The sequence below is a fragment of the Ursus maritimus genome, unplaced genomic scaffold, assembly GCF_017311325.1.
Source record: "Ursus maritimus isolate PB19 unplaced genomic scaffold, ASM1731132v1 scaffold_2, whole genome shotgun sequence".
Lineage (NCBI taxonomy): Eukaryota > Metazoa > Chordata > Mammalia > Carnivora > Ursidae > Ursus > Ursus maritimus.
This window is the reverse complement of record NW_024424452.1, coordinates 9,709,706-9,730,589: the sequence shown is the minus strand read 5'-3', so window position 1 is coordinate 9,730,589 and position 20,884 is coordinate 9,709,706. Positions and strand designations below refer to the sequence as shown.

General features: G+C 38.5%; 1 protein-coding gene across 1 annotated transcript in view; it reads left to right on the top strand.

The window, feature by feature from the left end:
* The window catches only part of BAZ1B (bromodomain adjacent to zinc finger domain 1B), a 65,397-nt gene that overhangs the window by 17,029 nt on the left and 27,484 nt on the right, over nucleotides 1-20,884 (top strand). Inside the window, exons 4-7 of the mRNA XM_040634928.1 lie at nucleotides 2,439-2,640; nucleotides 5,570-5,691; nucleotides 7,364-7,561; nucleotides 15,519-17,220. Coding sequence (XP_040490862.1) covers nucleotides 2,439-2,640; nucleotides 5,570-5,691; nucleotides 7,364-7,561; nucleotides 15,519-17,220 — 2,224 coding nt within the window. The remainder of the gene's footprint in view (nucleotides 1-2,438; nucleotides 2,641-5,569; nucleotides 5,692-7,363; nucleotides 7,562-15,518; nucleotides 17,221-20,884) is intronic.

Sequence of the window (20,884 nt, the reverse complement as noted above, 5' to 3'; positions counted from 1 at the left end):
TTGACAGAGAGAGAGAGACAGCCAGCGAGAGAGGGAACACAGGTAGGGGGAGTGGGAGAGGAAGAAGCAGGCTCCCAGCAGAGGAGCCTGATGTGGGGCTCCATCCCAGAACGCCAGGATCACTCCCTGAGCTGAAGGCAGACGCTTAACGACTGAGCCACCCAGGCGCCCCTGTCTGTGGGTTTTAATCACATACTTTACATTAGAGTCCTGGCAGGAAGGAGATGGCATATTCAAATGGTGTAGTTGAATTGAATTTAATACAGGGACTATAGACAACAGACAACAGTGTGACTTAGGTTATGGAAAACTAACAAGGAAAGGCTAAGTACCCAATTGCTATCAACAGTAGAGAGACTACCACTTCTAAACCCCAAAGAAACAAGGGAAGGAGTGGGTATGGGACCTAGAAGAGAGTAATGTAGTTGTGGAAGGGTACTTCGATAGTAAGAAGTAACCAGTTTCCTAGGGAGATAGTCAGGGGAATAAATATCCCAACATAACTTTTCTTCCACCATCTGATTTTTTGCTCTTGCTTCCTATGGGCTGAACTCACTAAAATCTAAAAGTCAAGGGAGCCGTTTGGTGTATGCCACCAAGATCAGCCTGTATAAGCACAGAGTAAGGTAGAGAAGAATGAAGAGCGATTTGGAGTGGCAAAAGGAAAATGTGCTGTACACATCTGCAAGGTGAAAAAGGAAAAGTTTGACCAAGGGGAAGAGAAAAATTAGGGAGATAAGTATGCCCATAAATATACGACAAAGCGTTCAAACTAATTAGTAATCCAGGAAAGCATATTAAAGGCCAGCAAGAACATTTTATGCACATCAGATTAGTAAATAAGAAAAAGTCAAAATAATGGCAAGTTTGACAAGAATGTGGAGCTACTGGTTTACTACTATTTTGGTAAACACTTCAGCATTACTGAATACAATTGAATATGCACATACCTTTTGACAAAGGATTTTTTTTCTTAAATATCCTTTTAATAACTAATGTTGAAGATCTTCTCATGTATTTGTTGCTGTCCTTTTATTTATATTTCTTTTGATGAAGTGTTCAAATCTTTGTCCATTTTTAAATTGGATTGTTTTCTTGTTTTTGAGTTTTGAGAGTTTTTTATTCTGGATACAGTTTCTTTATTGGGTATATGCTTTGCTTTTGCTCCCAACTAGGGTTTGTGTTTTCATTTTCTTAACAGTGTCTTTTGAAGAGCAGAATTTTTTAGTTTTCGTGAAACTGAATAGAAAGCAACTACAACAGGGCACTTGGGTGGCTCAGTCGGTTAAGCATCCGACTCTTGGTTTCTGCTCAGGTCATGATCTCGGTCCTGGAATCAAGCCCCACATTGGGCTCAGTGTGGAGTCAGCTTGAGATTCCCTCTCTTCCCCCTCTGCCCCGCCCCCCACCTGCACACTCTCTCAAATAAAGAAATCTTAAAAAAAAAGAAAAAAGAAAGCAACTATATCTAATTGTATCTGTAATTACATTTAATATAAATGAACTAAACATTTAAATTAAAAGGTAGAAATTGCCAGATTGGATAAAAAGAATGGAGACATGGTTTATGTCTAGCCAAAAGAACTTTGACAAAGAACAACAAAGTTAGAGGTATAATGCTACCTGATTTTGAGTTTTGATTATGATTATGTGCAGTTGGTATAAAGATAAAGACTACTAGATCAGTGGAACAGAACAGCATCCAGAAATAGACTCTTGTACATATATCCATACACACACTACTGATTTTTTTTTTTTTTAAGTAGGCTCCACACCCATTGTGGAACCCAACATGGGGCTGATACTCAAAATCCTGAGATAAAGACCTGAGCTGAGCTCAAGAGTCCGATGCTTAACCAACTGAGCCACCCAGGCGCCTCCCACTACTGATTTTTGATAGAGGTGGAAAGATAATTAAGTGAAGAAATGATCGTCTTTTCAACAGATGATTCTAGAATAATTGGATATCCATATGTACAGTTGATATTTATTTATTTATTTATTTTTCAGAGATTTTCTTTTCAAGTAATCTACACCCAATGTGGGGCTCAGACTTAAAACCCTGAGATCGAGAGTCGTGTGCTCTTCCTACTGAGGTAGGAAGGTATACAGATGCTCCTGTATAGTTGATTTTCTTAAAAATGGAAATTCTTGAACCATATTTTATATATATGTCACATTAGTGTTGTGATTGCCTTTTGGCCTTAGTACATTGGTGCGTGAATTATGAACTAGATGGTGATTATTTTGTTTTTTAAGGTATCCTGTTTCAATTTAGAAGTCCAGTAAAGTTGGAAAAAAATCACTGTACTTGGCTACTCCAGAGTTTCAGTGAATTTTTGTCAGGTGAAGTAGGATGGATATTGGATAATATATTCTAAACATCTTTCAGTTTCTGGTTCTTTATTATCTTTGATTCTCTCCTGTCTCCTTTATAGGTTGGGAAGGAAAAAATGCTCAAGGTGAGGATTGTGAAGATTCATCCTTTGGAGAAAGTAGATGAAGAGGCCACTGAGAAGAAATCAGATGGTGCCTGTGATTCTCCCTCAAGTGACAAAGAGAATTCTAGCCAGATTGCTCAGGATCATCAGAAGAAGGAAACAATTGTAAAAGAGGATGAAGGAAGGAGAGAGAGTATTAGTATGTATGATGCTAGCTTTTCTTAGTGAGTTATGCTACTCTATTTTATACACAATTCTTTAGCAATTAGATTTGTAATTGAGTTTTGTAGATAGCTAGACATGTTTTTGTTCATTTATGATTCAGAAAACAAAATATTCACCAAGTAAATCAAGATTTAAATCCACCCCGCCCCCCCAAAAAAGTTTTAAATCTCCCTACACAATTAAGACCAGTGGGAAGTCATTACCTCTGGCTGCTTAGAAATCTGTGTGCACATACCTGTCTACCCGAGATGGGAAAGAAAGTTTGCTTTCCTTTTCTCTAAGTTGGAAATAATGGAAATAAGTGTGGAAGGGGGGTTATTGGAGTAGGAGCAGCTAATTCTAATTTCTGTTTCTTTTCATAGTATAAGCCAATGTGGTGCTTTTAAGATATTTCCTTTTATCTATGTTCTATAATTCAGATCCCTCTCAAATGGGAGCTGCCGGAATTGTGAGACACTAAAAGTAATTTTTAGGGACCTGGAGACCTAACAGTGATGTTTTGGAAGTTGAGAAACTGAGACCTTGCTCACTGGGGAGACTTTTCAGGCTCTGAGGCCTTCACCTGTGTGTGTGTGTGTGTGTGTGTGTGTGTGTGTGTGTGTGTGTAAATAAGGAATTTGACTGGATCCCTTCTTTCTCCAAAAATAGCACTCAAAGGGTTTGTGTATATCGATTCCCTTCCTCGTGACTGTTTGAGGATTAAACAGTTTTACCTCATTATTTAAGTGTCAGTTTGAGTTAGAATGTTACATTAAAATGTTCTTCTATCTGCCTTCCGTTCTATTTTGTGTCTCCAGATGTTTGGGATAGGGGCAGATGGTTTTAGAGGGACGTCCTGATCTAGTCCCAAAGAAGCTTCTGAGATGGTTGTGTAGCTGCTACCCACCCCCCCATTGTTGATACATCCGTTTTGTTTTCTACTCTGTATTATGAATGCTAATGTCTGTTTTTCAGTTTCTCTCTTCTTTTTGACACTGAAGTTTTATAATATGTGTGTGATTCACAGTTCATAAGATTTGAGGTTGATAAATGTTTTGGTTAGGTGTTGGCTCATCTGTCTTCTAACACTTCTTTTCTTCTAGAATGAGGATCGTTGGAATACCAGTGATGTGTTACAGCTGTTAGTTTTATACCTTAAGCGTTGTGTACCAGGAACTGCTGGTTTTAGGCTTTGGCTTATTTTTTAGAGTGTGTGCCTTAGTTCAGGTTTTAATTACTGTATGTTATTACTGGATGTAATGTTACTGCTAGTATGTTGGTAAGAGTAGTAGGTGGGCTCAAGAATTCATTAAACGTATCTTCCCTTGATCCTATTCTATATCTGTCTTACTTATTTAAGGTAAGATTCTTGAGAATGTTGTCTCCACTTTCTGACCATCAGTTTATTCCTTATGCTGTTACAGTATAACTTCTGCCTCTTTATTCCTGAAACTGTTCCTAATAAGCTTGTAGGTGACGCCCCTAATTGCAAAATTCACTGATTTCTCCTTTGTGTTTTACTTTTCTGTTCCATTTAACACTGTTGGTCACGCTTTTATCTTTCAGCTTATTTGATACTATAGTCTCCCTTGGTTTCCCAACTACTTTTCTGGGGTGAGGGGTTGTTTGTTTTTTATTTTTTAAATAATTCCTGTACCTAACACGGTACTCAGCTCATGACCCTGAGATCAACAGTTGCATGCTTTACCGACTGAGCCAACCAGGCACCCCTACTTTTTTTTTTTAACCTTCTTTTTCATCTGCCATTCATTAAATTATTTTTCATAGGATTTTTTTTCTGCCTCCTTTTTATTTTTCTATACAAGGGTATTGTTACATTTCATTTCTGACCACAGTTTAAATTCTTCATCTGTATAAATGCTGATGATTCCCAGACCCACGTCGGCTTAACTCCTTAACTCTAGACCCAGTCTTCACGTGCATGTCCTAGGCAGTTTAAATTGAACGCCTGTAAGGCTAAATTGATCATCTTACTCTTTATCTTATCTTCCCAAGGCACGTCAATAAGAATTTGTCCTGCTCTTCTTTCAGCATTCTCTTACTCAGTGAATGACCCCCTCATCTTGGTCCTTAAGGTGGAAAACTTGGAAACTGTTAGCATTTCCACATCTAGTTGGTTACCAAGTCTGTCTTCTAAATGCTGCTTGGCTCTTTCAACCTCCCTTCCAGTTACATTAATTCAGATGTTCAGTGCTATATCTTGTGATTCCTGATCTTCAGTCTCAGTTGCCCTTTTCATTCGTTTTTTAACTGCTGAAAGTGTTTCTTTCTTTTAATTTTTTCATACTAGGGCTCTTTCACAGCATATATCTAGTTAGCTGGACGGGAAATCCTTTGTTCCCTTGGTGCCCATGAGACACATTCCAGTCTCTTTAAATGGCATTCAGTGTTGGGACACCTGGCTGCCTTAGTCGGTAGAGCAAGTGACTCTTGATCTTAGGGTTGTGAGTTCAAGCCCCACATTGGACATGGAGCCTACTTTAAAAGATAATAGTAATAAATGGAATACAATGTTATTTATAATTTGGCCCCTATTTACCTCTTTGGTTTGAAGTTTTTACTATAGATCATAGTCCCTCATTTCATTGCTTACAGTCTCTCAACAAGTCTTACTCTTTCTAGGCCCTTTCCTTTGCCTGTCTTCCAGACCAAGTTAGACATTACTTCTCTCTCTTCTCACAGTATTTTTCTGTGCCAATCTCTGTTACAGTAGTTTATCACAGGGTATTGTAATTTTTGTAGACTCAATAGACTGTATCCGCCTAAGGTAAGGACTTTATGATTCATCTTTATCCCCCATCACTCAGTGCTTAGTGCAGCGTTCATTTAGATTATTAGTATTGAATGAATGGATGAAATTAAAGACTTGTTTTTTTTCACTAATTTTCTATTGATTTGACTAGATGACAGAGCACGTAGATCTCCACGAAAACTCCCTACTTCATTAAAAAAAGGAGAAAGGAAATGGGCTCCACCAAAATTTCTGCCTCACAAATATGATGTGAAATTACAAAATGAAGATAAGGTTAGTTGGCACCTTATATTAAACCTTTTACATGTAGTGAATGTTACTTCAGAAAATATAGGGCTAGTTTTCTCGGAGATAGTGTGCAAAAAAAAAAAAATGTGATGAATGTGTTTTTACAACAAATTCTGAGGGGTTTTCTAGTCTTTGTAATTATGACCTTAAATTGTATTTTTTACCTAGGAGATAGCATGCTTTTTTTCTTTTAATATGAATTATTAGGGTATAAGAATAATTTGCATTTGAGCTTTAAACTCAGTTTGAAAAATAAGAATCAGTTCCCAGCAGTTAAGGACTTTCCCCAGGTAATAGCTCTTTACAGTTAAAAATAAAGCAATTTGTAATATACTTAAACTCAGAAACTGAGTCAGTTCTAATCAGTGCTTTTACAAGGAATCTGTGAAGCTACTAATCTAAAACAGTAAATACCTTTAAAAATGACTTAGTGCTTTGTTTTATTGATTCTAAGGTTTATATTTTTTTAATACATCCAGAGTCATGATACAGCTTTTTTTTTTTTTAAGATTTATTTATTTTAGAAAGGGGGGATTTGGGGGGCACAGAGGAAGAGGGAGAGAGAGTCCCAAGCCGACTCTTTGCTGAGCTCAGAGCCCGACATGGGGCTCAATTTCATGACCCTGAGATCACGACCTGAGCTGAAACCAAGAATCGAATGCTTAACTGACTGAGCCACCCAGGTGCCCCGGGTGGTTAGCTTTTAAGTGACTTTTAAAAATAGGAGTATTCTATACATATTATTTTATAACTTGCTTTTTTCATTTACTATGTGGTAAACATCGGTGATGTCATTAAATTTTTTCCAAAACAGTATTTTCAGGTTGTAGCGTGTATGATAGTCACCGGGGAAGTTTATTAAAAATGTAGATTCCCAGGCTGTACTGCCAGAGATACTTCTGATTCAGTAAGTTTGGGGCCCAAGCATCTGCATTTTAATAGCACCCTAGATGATTCGGATAAATTTGTCCTGATTAAGAAATGTTTTTCCCCTGTGGTTGTGTATATTATAGGCAATATAGTGTATGGTTGTATATCTTACATGCAGTATATTACATATAATTATAATGTATATAATGGTTACATTCATTATATGGATGTATTTTAATTTTAAAAATGATTCTGTTACTGATGTACCTTTATGTAGTTTTCCCTTTGTTTTTTTGGTTTTTTCCCCCCTTTTATAAGCAGTTGATGATGACTATCCATTTACTTCTAAATTCTTAACAAGAGGAATTGCTGGTTCAGGGGTGCCTGGGTGGCTCAGTCGGTTAAGTATCTGCTTTTGGCTCAGGTCATGGTCCTAGGATCAGGCTCCACACAAGGCTGCCTGCTCAGTGGGAAGTCTGCCTCTCCCTCTGCCCCTCCACCCCACTCATGCCTCCTCTCTCAAATAAATAAAATCTTAAAAAAAAAAAAAAGATGAATTGCTGGTTCAACGGGTATGCACATTTTTTAGGACTTTGATACATACTGGTAAATTGCCTAGGAGTGTGTTTTAACTTTGTCTCTGAAAATTATTCTTTTTGTTTCATCTAGCTTATAGCCATATTTTATAGAGAGAATTATAATTTTTCTAGAGAGAACATAAATCTTTGTTCTCAGTGGTTAATTGCTTTTTACCCCAGTGGTAAGGTATTTATATTTGTTAACCTAGATCATCAGTAATGTGCCAGCAGACAGCTTGATTCGTACAGAACGCCCACCAAATAAGGAGATACTTCGATACTTTATACGGCATAACGCGTTACGGGCTGGTACTGGTGAAAATGCACCATGGGTGGTAGAAGACGAATTGGTGAAGAAATATTCCCTCCCTAGCAAGTTCAGTGACTTTTTACTTGATCCATACAAGGTAAGGTCACTTAATTTTTGAACTGCAAGATAGAATACTGTTAGATGAGTTTGTTTTCTCTGGTAGCTCCAATTAGATTAGATTTTGAACTTTTACATCAGAAAATGGATTTGGAAATTTTCACATCTGTCTGTTTTATGTAGGTGATGATGTTGGGTTGGTACTGAGTGTCTCCCCTAGTTCGATTTATTTTTTACTATGCTTGCATAATTTAAAAAAAGAACACACAAATATACTTTTTTGCCTGATTCTTCTTGGAATGAGGTATGGTATAAGTAGAAAAAAACTGAATTTGTATATCAGATAAAATGATCAAACACACCAGCAGCTTTGATAAAAGACTTGAAGTGAGTATTACTTTGTATGACAGATTAGTAGAAAATCGAGCATTTCCCTCTTAAGAATGTGTTGGGTTGTTGTTGTTTTTTTTTTTTTTTGGTAATCAGCTCATTTGATCTTCAAAACCTTTCTTATGAAGTCGTGGGGTGTGTGTGTGTGGTGTGTGTGTATGTGTATGTGTGAGTATAATCTGATTTTCCAGATGCAGAAGCTGAGGCTAGTCTAATTAGAACCAACAGGAAGTAAAATGACAAAAGCCAAGACATTGGCCTCAGATTTCTCATTATCTTTTTCATCTCAGGGTTTCTCCAATAAGATTTTTTTTAATGTAGATTTTGAGAGTATTTGTGTCTTTTTGTGGCAAGTTTTTACTGATTTGCATACTGATAGTTCATTTTGGTCTTAGGACAGAATGGGACAGGGACAGGGCTGCTGATCCATTAAAACTAAGTCAGAGTTCATGATTGTTTCTTCCCCTTCCCTTTCATTTTGTAAAACTAAGCACATCTGGAGTCATACAACTAAATTACCTCAATTATTTTAGGTTTGTTTTGCTGACAAAAGAATATTGGGAAATAATTTTATTTCTCCAACCATAGTTTAGCATGTAGCATGTTTTCTTACTCTAGACCAGCATGATCAAGCATTTTCTTCTTATGCTCTTTAAATTTTTATTTGCATACAAAGATAGAAATGAATTGGCTTTTTCTAGATTAGGACTAAAGTTTCTGTGGAACCTTGGTAAGCCTAAATTTTTTTATTTACTGGGGGGGAAGTTTTAATTCTTTGTCATTTTATTGCTCTATAGTTTTGGAGCTGTAATAATGGCTTTTAGTGGTTACAACATAAGATTATTATCATTACTGTATGAAAATCCTGTACAGAATCATCTCTGAATGAGTTTTAGACTCTTGGATCATTTGAGTCCTTAAATATTTTCCTCTTTTTAAATCTTACAGCTTTTATGTATTTTAATTTAGTGATTCAACTATATGAATAACAGAAAAAGACTAAAAGAAAGAAAAAGAAAAGACTATGAATTATTTATGGGTAAAAGGTCTTTGGGGCTTACTAGAACAAAAAAGCCGATCTACACTTTTTTGTAGGAGCTAGAGACTAGAATTCCAGGAACTTAAGTCTTGAAAAGCAGTTTCTGAAGAAATCAGCTACTCTCAAATTTTCTAATGAGGGCTTAAGATACTAACTTAATAGAATTTGGCTATAATTAAGATTGAGACTAGGAAGTATAAGCTTGTTTGAACTTAAGTGCTGTAAGAAGACAGTGATTCTGCTTAGTCAGAGAACTTGAGACTCATGTAAAATACCAGTCTACACAGTAATTCTTATTCCTAAATACTATTTGACATTTCCCTGATTTTGTCTCCTGATTTTTGCATAGAAGTTGTGTTTTTCCTGTTTGTATTTTCCTTTTCCTTTTTTTTTTTTTTTTTAAGAGTTCATTTATTTATTTGTCAGAGAGTGAGAGAGAAAGCACAAGCAGGGGAAGTGGCAGGCAGAGGGAGAAGCAGACTGCCCATTGAGCAGGGAGCCCGATGTGGGACTTGATCTCAGGACCCTGGGATCATGACCTGAGCCGAAGGCAGACGATCTTTCTTTCTTTTCTTTCTTTCTTTTCTTTCTTTCTTTTTCTTTCTTTCTTTCTTTCTTTCTTTCTTTCTTTCTTTCTTTCTTTCTTTTTCTTTTTCTTTCTTTCTTTCTTTCTTTCTTTTTCTTTTTCTTTCTTTCTTTCTTTCTTTCTATCTTTCTTATCTTTCTTATCTTTCTTATCTTTCTTATCTTTTTCTTTCTTTCCTTTTTTCTTTCTCTTTCTTTCTTTCTTTCTTTCTTTCTTTCTTTCTTTCTTTCTTTCTTTCTTATTTAAGATTTTTAAAATTTATTTATTCATGAGAGACAGAAAGAGGGAGAAGCAGGATACCCGCTGAGCAGGGTGCCTGATGTGGGACTCGATCCCAGGACCCCAGGATCATGAACTGAGCCAAAGGCAGACGCTTAACCTATTGAGCCACCCAGGCGCCCCTGTTTATAGTTTTCTTAAAGAACTTAGGGTATGGGGCGCCTGGGTGGCGCAGTTGTTAAAAGTCTGCCTTCGGCTCAGGGCGTGATCCCAGCGTTATGGGATCGAGCCCCACATCAGGCTCCTCCGCCATGAGCCTGCTTCTTCCTCTCCCACTCCCCCTGCTTGTGTTCCCTCTCTCGCTGGCTGTCTCTCTCTTCTGTCAAATAAATAAATAAAATCTTAAAAAAAAAAAAAAAAAAGAACTTACGGTATCAGCCAGGACAGAATATAGTAAATACACAGATAAGCAGACCATAAAACTGTTTTGGATTCTTTTCTCATCTAAAGGAAATTTTAAGTAATGCATTGAGGATTCAAGTTGATTACATATGATCTGCCTTTCCCAAAGGCAATAAGTTTAAAACATTTTTTTCTCTCTTCATCCTCTCTTTGGTTTGCATAGAATTTCATTTGGTTTTGAGCCAAATGCAGCTGCTGTGAAGAGAGAGGAGACCTAGAGAGGAAGCAAGTTCTGAGCAGTAGTTTAAGGAAAGGACTGATGGGGATCCTAGGTGGGAGAGAAGAAATTATTTAGAAATTGGGAATTTGTAGTGTTGTCTGCGTAGGGCCTGATATGATGATGAGAGTGTATTTGTGGTCTTGTATACTCTAGAACATAAATTACTTGAACATAAGAACTATCTTACTCATTTTATATTCTGTAATATTAGCTAGGTGTAATAGGTATGTGATTAGTGAATTCATCTCTTTAAGAAGTATCATTTGTTGGGAAAAACGCAACTGACGGTTGAGTTTAGGGATAATGACTTGGAATGATTTACAAGGAATTTGCTATCTTGGCTCATTGCCCTTCGGTAATACATTGCAGCTCTAGTGTTTTGTTACACAGTGTTTGAACTCTTATTTCAGGGTATATCCTGGTAGGGAAGCTTTTGGATAGAGATGTAACTACTAAATACTTTTTTAAGACCTTTGGAATCCTGTCATAATTTGGACTGATTTAATAAGGGTTTTTTAATGCATTTTAAGAACACTTTATTTTGAAATAATTTCATACAGAAAAGTAGACAAATTGCTATGAAGAATTTCTTCTGTACACCTTCAAGTGAATTCCTCAGATGTTAACATTTACCACATTGTTTTATTATTTCCTCTTTTCAAACACACAAATTATTTTTTTCTGAGCCATTGAGAATGTCCTTTCACTTGAATATATGCTTCCTAAAGACAAGGATATTTTCTTTTTCTTTTAAGATTTTATTTATTTATTTGCGAGAGAGTGAGAGCACCAGCAGGAGGAGGGACAGAAGGAGAGGGAGATAATCTCAAGCAGACTCCAAGTTGAGCTCAGAGCCCATTGCGGGGCTCAATCTCATGACCTTGAGATTATGACCTAAGCCGAAACCAAGAGTGGGATGCTTAACTCACTAAGCCACCCAGGCACCCCAAGGACAAGGATATTTTCTAACATAATTGTAGTACACTTAACAAAATCAGGAAGTTAGCATTGAAACAATACTATTATCTGTAGTCCTTACACAAATTTTGAAAAGTCCCGGTATGCCCTTTTAGCCAAAAAAAATATTGTTTTAGTTTTAATAGGATCCAATGTAGTATCATGTATTATGTTTCCTTGTTTTGTGACTTGTTAGGAGACTGATCTCTGATCTGGAGCCATCTCTCAGCTTTTCTTTGTCTTTTTAAGAACCTTGACATTTTTAAAGAATACAAGCCAATCATTTCTGTGTGATGCTTCTCAATTTGTGGTTATTTCCATATGATTATATTCAGGCTATGGATTTTGGGTAGAAATACCACAGAAGTGATGTGTTCTTCTTAGTGAATTATATCAGAAGGCACATGATGTAATTTTGTCTCATTACTAGTGATGTTAGTTATATATTTTTAAAGATGTTTCTTATCTCTTCTAATTAATGTTTCAAGTAAGTGTTCATGGTTTTAAATTTTTTCTTTAAATTGCCTCTTGAATTTTATTTATGAGTTAGATACTAGAACAGAAGCACTTTAAAAATAAATTATGTTAACTTTAAAAGCACTTAAAACCTATTTTATGGCAACATATTTTGCACGTTGGCTGATAAAGACATCTGGAGATTGAGGCCAGCCCACTGTGCGCATGTTGCCTCAAAACTCCTACCATGGCTCCTTGCATGAATGAGAAGAGTGAAGTAAGAATCAGAATATAGATTGCCAAAGTTTTCCAATTCAGGGTTTTTGCTGCTTACTGTTAAGTTAAATTTGGAATCTGAATGAGCTGCTGTAAATGAAGTTTCTTCATTTTTATCTTATTAGATTTCCTTATTTGTGGTGGTGGTTTGTTTCAGTTAACAGGGAACCAGGTATAGAATTGTATACTCTTTTATTTTTCTTAAAGGCTTTCATGTTGCTGAGTCATTCATACATATTTCGTTCCTGTTTAGCATTTAGGGAGGGCCTTTGCCTAAAACCTACATACAGTACTGCTATTTCGGTGTCCATTCTTTTCTCCCTCCCTGTGCACCACTCTAGTAGATTACTTATGCTGAATGGGGGATAGGGGAGACCCTTAGCACATAAGTGGTTTTATACTTTTTCAGATCCCCTTGAGTCCAGCCATGCCGGCTCCCATTTGGCTGTGACTGCCCAGCATGCCCTATGCTGAGATGATCCAGTTACTGAAGGACTGCTCACGCGGGGAGCCGGCCTGTTGGGAGGGGGTTGGGTGAGTTTAATTTCTTTCATTTTTAAGAAAAAAAATTACGCCGTGTGGTCTGGCAAAAAAACACACACCTTATAAAAAAAAATAGGTTGCTGGACTCTGTCGTGGCTGAGCCATCCAGCTTTTTCTTACATCATTTCTGCCTAATATAATGCTAGAAGAAACTAGAAAGTAGAAGAAATGTAAAGAACCTTATGATAATGTGAGTGACTTTTAAATAGAAAAAGAATCAGTAAATTAAGAAGTGGCCCTTGTAATAGACCCTATTAAAATATACCTATTTAAATGGTAAAAATGAAACACAGTCTCACACTAGTCTCCTTTTTAGTGATAAATTTCATTTTAGAATGACTTTAAATATAGCCTGTTATCCCGAGCGTTGGAAGTATCAGCCTCTATACTCTGAAGATTTTCCAAGGCTAGTTGAAGAGTACGGTTAACTTTTGGAAGGCACATATTTGCCTTTGATTTCTGCCATGGTAGCTTTGGGCCTTTTATGATTTGTAGGGTGATCTCTGAAACACTGTTCTCTGCGGAGTATTGCTACCATTACTGTCCACTGGGAGAGAGTCTCACATAAGTCATCTTTGCTTATTCATTTTAGCATTTTGAAATGGGAAATTCTGCTTCCTGGGAAAATATCCCCCAAGTTATGGATAGATACTGTTTATATTCCGTAAACTGTGAAACCTCTTTGTCAGCCAATACTGAGGACGATAATTGGGGAACAAAATCAGCTGGCTGGAGGAACAATAATCAGTAATTGCCTGTAGTCCTTAGAAGGCAGATTGGCCTTTGAAGTTAGAGACTTCGCCAAAGAGAAGGATGTTAGGTGTAGCCTGCTCATTTATTGCAGACCATATTCTCCTACTCGTGCTGCCTCTGTTCTGTGAGTTTGTCTGATGATTATATCCATACTGTTTAAATCTTATTTGACGTTGCAGTACAACTTATAAAATTTTGCCATACCTGTTTGGTTATGCCCAACAAGAGCCTAGAGCCTAGGTGTACCTCCATATCCTCTCTGGGATTACTTTCACTGTAGTACTTCCCTCGCCTTTTTCAAGGGGCTCACGATTTCATCTTTGGTAGTTGTAGCTGCTTCCTTGCCTGCAGTGTCCTCTCATGCTGAGCTGCTGATTCCACGTCGCTTCTGTGAAGTTCATCCTTCCCACTCAGAAACCTCGAGTTAGGTTCAAGTCTCCCAAGTGCCCTCTGTGCTTAGTTGCTTTTGGTAACAGAAATCACATCTTCCAGAGGTTATCTAGTTTCCCTCCTACTCACTTGAATTTTTGTGAAATTGGCTCTACTTTTTCATTGCTTGGTTTGTATTTCATTTTAGTCTGCAGTTTAGCTTTTTTCTTTGTAATTACATTCTTGAAAGTTCCAAAATCAGCAGTTCGGGTTTTTTTTAAACACACGCTTCAGTAGAAACAATGGTATTATGACAAGTTGACTGGGTTCTAGCCCGTTAACTAATTCTCTCTGAGGGGGACAAGGTGGAGGTTTGAAGAGACAGGAGATGTGTGTCCGGGGAATAAGGAAATGAATGGACTAAGGGACAATATCATGTCATTACTGGGTGGCGTTCGGGATGCATTTGAGGTACCCGGTTCTGAATTTAAAGCGAGACCATGCACTGTCTTTGTATCTTTTATTCCAGTGATGGGTAAGCTGAACATGTGCAGGCCAAGGGTAGCTCGGTATGAAAGAGCAGGAGAGACAAGGGAAGCATAGGTTTATGCAAGACGAATTATAACAACGGACTGGAATTTATTGCTGGTAAAAAGGACAAGGGCGTGAGCGTGGGGAAATTGTGGTTGAATTAATGGATTTAAGGTCCTGGCAGGATTGAACGATTGTAGAGTTGGGCTACTAGAGGAAGTGAATTTGAAAGATGTGAGGGACAATGAAAGAGAAGTGTATGAGATTGAGAATATAGAATAGGGCTTACAGTTAATAGCGTATTCATGGGAATGAGCTCTTGATGTGTGGGGAGAGAACAAAGGGGAGTTTGAGGAACCAGGGCCAGGGGCAGGAGGGCTCCTTGCTTGTGAGCAGGGATTTTGTTGTTGTTGTGGCATTTTTAATAAAATACGCTTCTGCATTTATTTTTTTTTTTAATTTTTTTTAAAGATTTTATTTATTTATTTATTCAACAGAGATAGAGACAGCCAGCGAGAGAGGGAACACAAGCAGGGGGAGTGGGAGAGGAAGAAGCAGGCTCATAGCGGAGGAGCCAGATGTGGGGCTCGATCCCGTAATGCCGGGATCACGCCCTGAGCCGAAGGCAGACGCTTAACCGCTGTGCCACCCAGGCGCCCCCGCTTCTGCATTTAGACAAAAAAAACTTAAAATAGTATACTTTCTACTTAAAAGCATATAATGCTCCCAGTTGGAACAGAGGTTTAAAGGCTTAGAAATCCAGAATAATTATATTAATGCCCTAGATGTTGCCGTTACCTAGATCAGATATCCTCAGTCTGGGATCCACGGATGCACTATGAAATTGTATGCGTAATTTTTGTGTGTTGCTTCTGGGGAAAGGGTTCACAGATTTCATTAAAGTGTTTTAAGAATTGCTAGCACTGTATATTAATAGAAAACTAGTTACATAGCAAAAATGTCTAACTTTAGAGTATAGAGTTTTAAGTCTGGGTATCAAGAGAATTTTGTATTGATGTGGCCAAGACATTAGCTAAAGTTCATGTCTTTGTTTCTTCAGGGACATAGTGTCTGTGGACAGAAATGAATATGTAGCTTTACCTGGATAGCTGGGGAAGAGGGCTTGTATGATGCTTAAATATTGCTTCTTCATATTAGTTTTTAAAATTAATTTTGCTCTTGTTCTTAAATTCTAGTACATGACTCTTAACCCTTCTACTAAGAGGAAGAATACTGGATCCCCAGACAGGAAGCCCTCAAAAAAATCCAAGACAGACAACTCTTCTCTGAGTTCCCCATTAAATCCCAAGTTATGGTGTCATGTACACTTAAAGAAATCCTTGAATGGCTCACCACTCAAAGTGAAGAACTCCAAAAATTCCAAATCTCCAGAAGAACATTTGGAAGAAGTGATGAAGATGATGTCACCCAACAAGCTACATGCTAACTTTCACATTCCTAAGAAGGGCCCACCTGCCAAGAAATCGGGGAAGCACAGTGATAAACCTTTGAAAGCGAAGGGCAGAAGCAAAGGCATCCTTAATGGACAGAAATCTACAGGTAATTCCAAATCTCCCAAAAAGGGCTTGAAGACTCCTAAAACCAAAATGAAGCAGATGACTTTGTTGGATATGGCCAAAGGCACTCAGAAGATGACACGAGCCCCACGGAACTCTGGGGGTACAGCCAGGTCCTCTAGTAAACCCCACAAACATCTGCCTCCTGCTGCCCTACACCTTATTGCCTACTACAAAGAAAACAAAGACAGGGAGGACAAGAAAAGTGCCCTGTCCTGTGTTATCTCCAAAACAGCTCGTCTTCTCTCCAGCGAGGATAGAGCTCGTCTCCCAGAAGAGCTGCGAAGTATTGTTCAAAAACGCTTTGAGCTTCTAGAGCACAAAAAGCGGTGGGCCTCTATGTCTGAGGAGCAACGCAAAGAATATTTGAAAAAGAAACGAGAGGAGCTGAAAGAAAAGTTGAAGGAGAAAGCCAAGGAGCGGAGAGAGAAAGAAATGCTTGAGAAACTAGAGAAACAGAAGAGGTACGAGGACCAAGAGTTAACTGGCAAAAGCCTTCCAGCATTTAGATTGGTGGATACCCCTGAAGGGCTGCCCAACACACTCTTTGGGGATGTGGCCATGGTGGTGGAGTTCTTGAGCTGTTACTCTGGGCTACTCTTACCAGATGCTCAGTATCCCATTACTGCTGTGTCCCTCATGGAAGCCTTGAGTGCAGAAAAAGGCGGCTTTTTATACCTGAATAGAGTGTTGGTCATCCTCTTACAGACCTTATTACAGGACGAAATAGCGGAGGACTATGGTGAATTGGGAATGAAGCTGTCAGAAATCCCGCTGACTCTCCATTCTGTTTCAGAGCTGGTGCGGCTCTGCTTGCGCAGATCTGACGTTCAGGAGGAAAGTGAGGGCTCCGACGCAGATGACAATAAAGATTCAGCACCATTTGAGGACAATGAGGTACAAGATGAGTTCCTAGAGAAGCTGGAGACCTCGGAATTTTTTGAATTAACGTCAGAAGAGAAACTCCAGATCTTGACAGCACTCTGCCACCGCATCCTCATGACATACTCAGTGCAGGACCACATGGAAACCAGACAGCAGATGTCTGCAGAGCTGTGGAAAGAACGGCTTGCTGTACTGAAGGAAGAGAATGATAAGAAGAGAGCAGAGAAACAGAAAAGAAAAGAAATGGAAGCCAGAAACAAGGAAAATGGAAAAGAGGAGAATGGGCTAGGCAAACCTGATAGGAAGAAAGAGGTGGTGAAGTTTGAGCCCCAGGTAGACTTGGGAGCTGAAGACATGATCAGTGCCGTGAAGAGCAGGCGACTGCTCGCCATCCAGGCCAAGAAAGAGCGTGAACTCCAGGAGAGAGAGATGAAAGGTAAAATCTTTTGTTGAGAGCAGAAGGGAAGCTAGTAGAAGGAAGGAAGTTGCCAAGGTAATGGTAGAGGCTCTGTTTGTCTTAACTCTTCAGTTATTTCGGTGTGTGGTTGCCCAGACCCCACTGGGTGTGTAATACTCTAGTGGGAGTGTACAGCCTGGCCTTCTGCAGCTAATGATGGTTTGACTTGGATTAATGATGGTGGCATCTTCTCTGGATTTAGTGAAGGACCAAAATCACAAATAGACATAGTGGAAAGAATACAGGACTTGGGAATTGCTGGCCTGGTTTCTTTTCTTTTCTTTTTTTTTCTTAAGATTTTATTTATTTATTTGACAGAGAGGCAGCGGGAGAGGAAACACAAGCAGGGGGAGTGGGAGAGGGAGAAGCAGGCTTCCCGCTGAGCAGGGAGCCAGAACGCTGGGATCATGACCTGAGCCGAAGGCAGATGCTTAATGACTGAGCTACCCAGGCGCCCCCTGGCCTAGTTTCAAACCCTACCTTTGTCTTAGCTGTAATCTTTTGGGCAAGTTACTTACCTGTGCCTTAGTGTCCTTCTGTGCTCATTAAGGTTGTTGTAACGATTGACTGACAGGGTATTTGAAACACCCAGCACAGTTGCCAACTCAAATATTAATCTTTCCCTTATCACGATGTAAGAATGTAGAAATTTGGGGCTTTGATAGTACCATCAAATCTGAACTTTTTTTTTTTTTTAATTGAGAAAGAGAGAGAGTGTAGAGGGAGGGGCAGAGAGAAAGGGAGAAAGAAACTCAGACTCCGTCCCGAGCGCAGAGCCCATTGTGGGGCTTGATCTCACAACCCTGAGATCACGACCTGAGCCAAAACCAAGAGTTGGATACTTGACCGACTGTGCCACCCAGGCGCCCCAAATCTGAACATTTTTTAAACAGCTCAATTAAATAGTTAATTTAATAGTTCACTGATACCATATAACTTGTCTATTTATAACATATAACATATAACATTGCATTTTAATATATTCACAGATATGTGCAACTTTCATCATAATTTTAGAACCTACTCATTTTCTTAAAAACAAACCCTCTATATTCTTTAGTGATCACTACCCTGTCCATCCAGATTTGCTTGTTCTGACATATCATATAAATGGAATCATAATAAATGCGTGGTCTTTTGTGTCTGTCTGCTTTCACTAAGCATGTTTTCACGGTTCATCCATGTTGTAGCATGTGTCAGGACCTCATTTCCTTTTATGTCTGAATACCTCTCAAGGGTTCCGCTTGCTGTCCCTCATTCTATATTTGTATCTCCTTTCTTGCATCATGAGAACCCTAGCACCCATCAATACCAATATTTACTTATTTGATCAGTCTTACAATGTATGCAAACTAGTTTCAGGGTTGCTGTTACCCACAGTAAACCTGCTAGGTTTATTGGTCTTTAAACTATTTCGATCACTGCTATAGTTTCTGACCTTATCAACATTTCCAGCTTACGAAGTGAAGATGGTAAAAACCATTTATTTGTCAAAGTTGGACCCTAGATACCTAGAAATAACTTTCAGCAGTTCTTTCATGAATATGCAATATATCTTTTAATACAGATTCTAGTTTACACTACCAAGGCCACTGAAATGTCTTCACGTAGATATATGTACACTATGCCTTTGTATATAAGTACTTTTCGGTGTTAAAGACCGTATATTACATTCCAAGTTAAATAGCATGTAGATTAGCTTTGTGTATATGTCACACTTCAGCTGTGTTTTACCTGAAATGTAATGACTTCTCCTTGAGTTTCTGAAGTGTTCCTCTGGTTGTATTTATCTTAACATAGGACAAAGGAAAGGCAATGTGTTACTGATACAGAGAAATAAGGGACAAAGAATGTTAATATTTAGCCAAGTTCAGTTTAGGTCGTTAGTATCTAGTTCAGTGCTGTAACCTCTGGAACCAAGTTTGGTCTTCTTTTGATGACATGCCCTAGGTGGTTTTTTGTTTGTTTGTAGCTATAAGAGAAAGAACTTTTCTTTGATTATGATTTGGCCATTACTGTTTGTATTGTTTAGCTTTGTACTGATTTCTGCTGTGATCACTGTTGCAAACATACAGTTCCATTCAGGAGAGCAAACTTTGTTAAAGGTAACGAGTATCATGTTGATTTTAAATAAATGAGATTTGTCTTAATTTTTTTTTTAAAGATTTTATTTATTTATTTGACAGAGACAGCCAGTGAGAGAGGGAACACAAACAGGGGAAGTGGGAGAGGAAGAAGCAGGCTCCCAGTGGAGGAGCCTGATGCGGGGCTCGATCCCAGAAGTCCAGGATCACGCCCTGAGCCAAAGGCAGACGCTTAACAACTGAGCCACCCAGGCGCCCCTGTCTTAATTTTTTAAAGTAACATTTTTAGACTGATGTATTTTACAGATTCTCACTATAATGCAGATGTTCTCATCAGTAGAAGATCAGTGTTACACATTCTTGCCTTGTAAATAGTAGTGTTATGTTTCAAAATTTGTTACAGTTCTAGAAAAACTTAAAAGGCAAGATTACTGGGCTGTTTCTGTTGTTGAGAGAAATTTCTGTCTGGATGAAATAAATCCATATAATGAATGATCAGAAATAAGTTGATTAAAACTTTTTTTTTAAGATTTTATTTATTTTAGATCACACAAGCAGGGGCAGAGGGAGAGAGAGACTCTCAAGCACAGAGACTCGATATGGGGCTCGATCCCACGGCCCTGAGATCATAACCTGAGCTGAAACCAAGAGTCGGATGCTTAACTGACTGAGCCACCCAGGCGCCCCAAAACTTTTTTTTTTTTTTAATCCTTAACAGTAGTAACTTGAATAATTCCCCAAATGGTATTCAGTATGTAGTGATTGCCTTTATGTACAACTGCTTTCCTGCCTTTGCTCGCTCATTCTTTTTTCTTGTCACCAAGGCTAATAAGCTGAATTACAGTCAGATTCCTCGGGACTGAAATAGGTTTTATTTTGAAATAGCTCTTTTGGTTTTATTCATTCTGATCATTTTGAGGATCCATTTAAGGATTCCATTTAAGGACTGTTTTATTTTTTTATTTCAATTTTCTTAAAAGATTTTATTTGAGAGAGCAGAGTGCGAGCATGAGTGGGGAGTTGTGGGGGAGAGGGAGAAGCAGACTCCTTGCTGAGCAGGGAGCCCGACACAGGCCAGTCCCAGGACCCCAGGATCATGACGTGAGCCAAAGGCAGACGCTCAACTGACTGAGTCACCCAGGTGCCCCTTAAGGACTGTTTTAATGTTCCACTTTAAACTATTAATAAAACGAATCTAATTTAATTATTAAAATTAATAAGTCAAATTTTGGAGAGAAAAGAATTTGCATTGAGTTGATGGCTGCGGCATGACCAGAATTCAAAGGACATAGGAGAACCAGGTAGAAGTTGCTGCCTTCCAGGGGCCCCTGGGTGGCTCAGTTGGTTGAGAAGCTGGCTCTTGGTTTCGTCTCAGGTCGTGATCTCAGGTAATGATTTCACAGCCATGAGATTGAGTCCCACATTGGGCTCTGCTCAGCGCAGAGTCTGCTTCAGATTCTCTCCCCCCACCCCAGCTCAGGCTCTCTCTCAAATCTTTAAAAAAAGAGAGAAAGAAAAATTACTGCTTTACGGCATGTCATTTCTTATAACAGATCAGA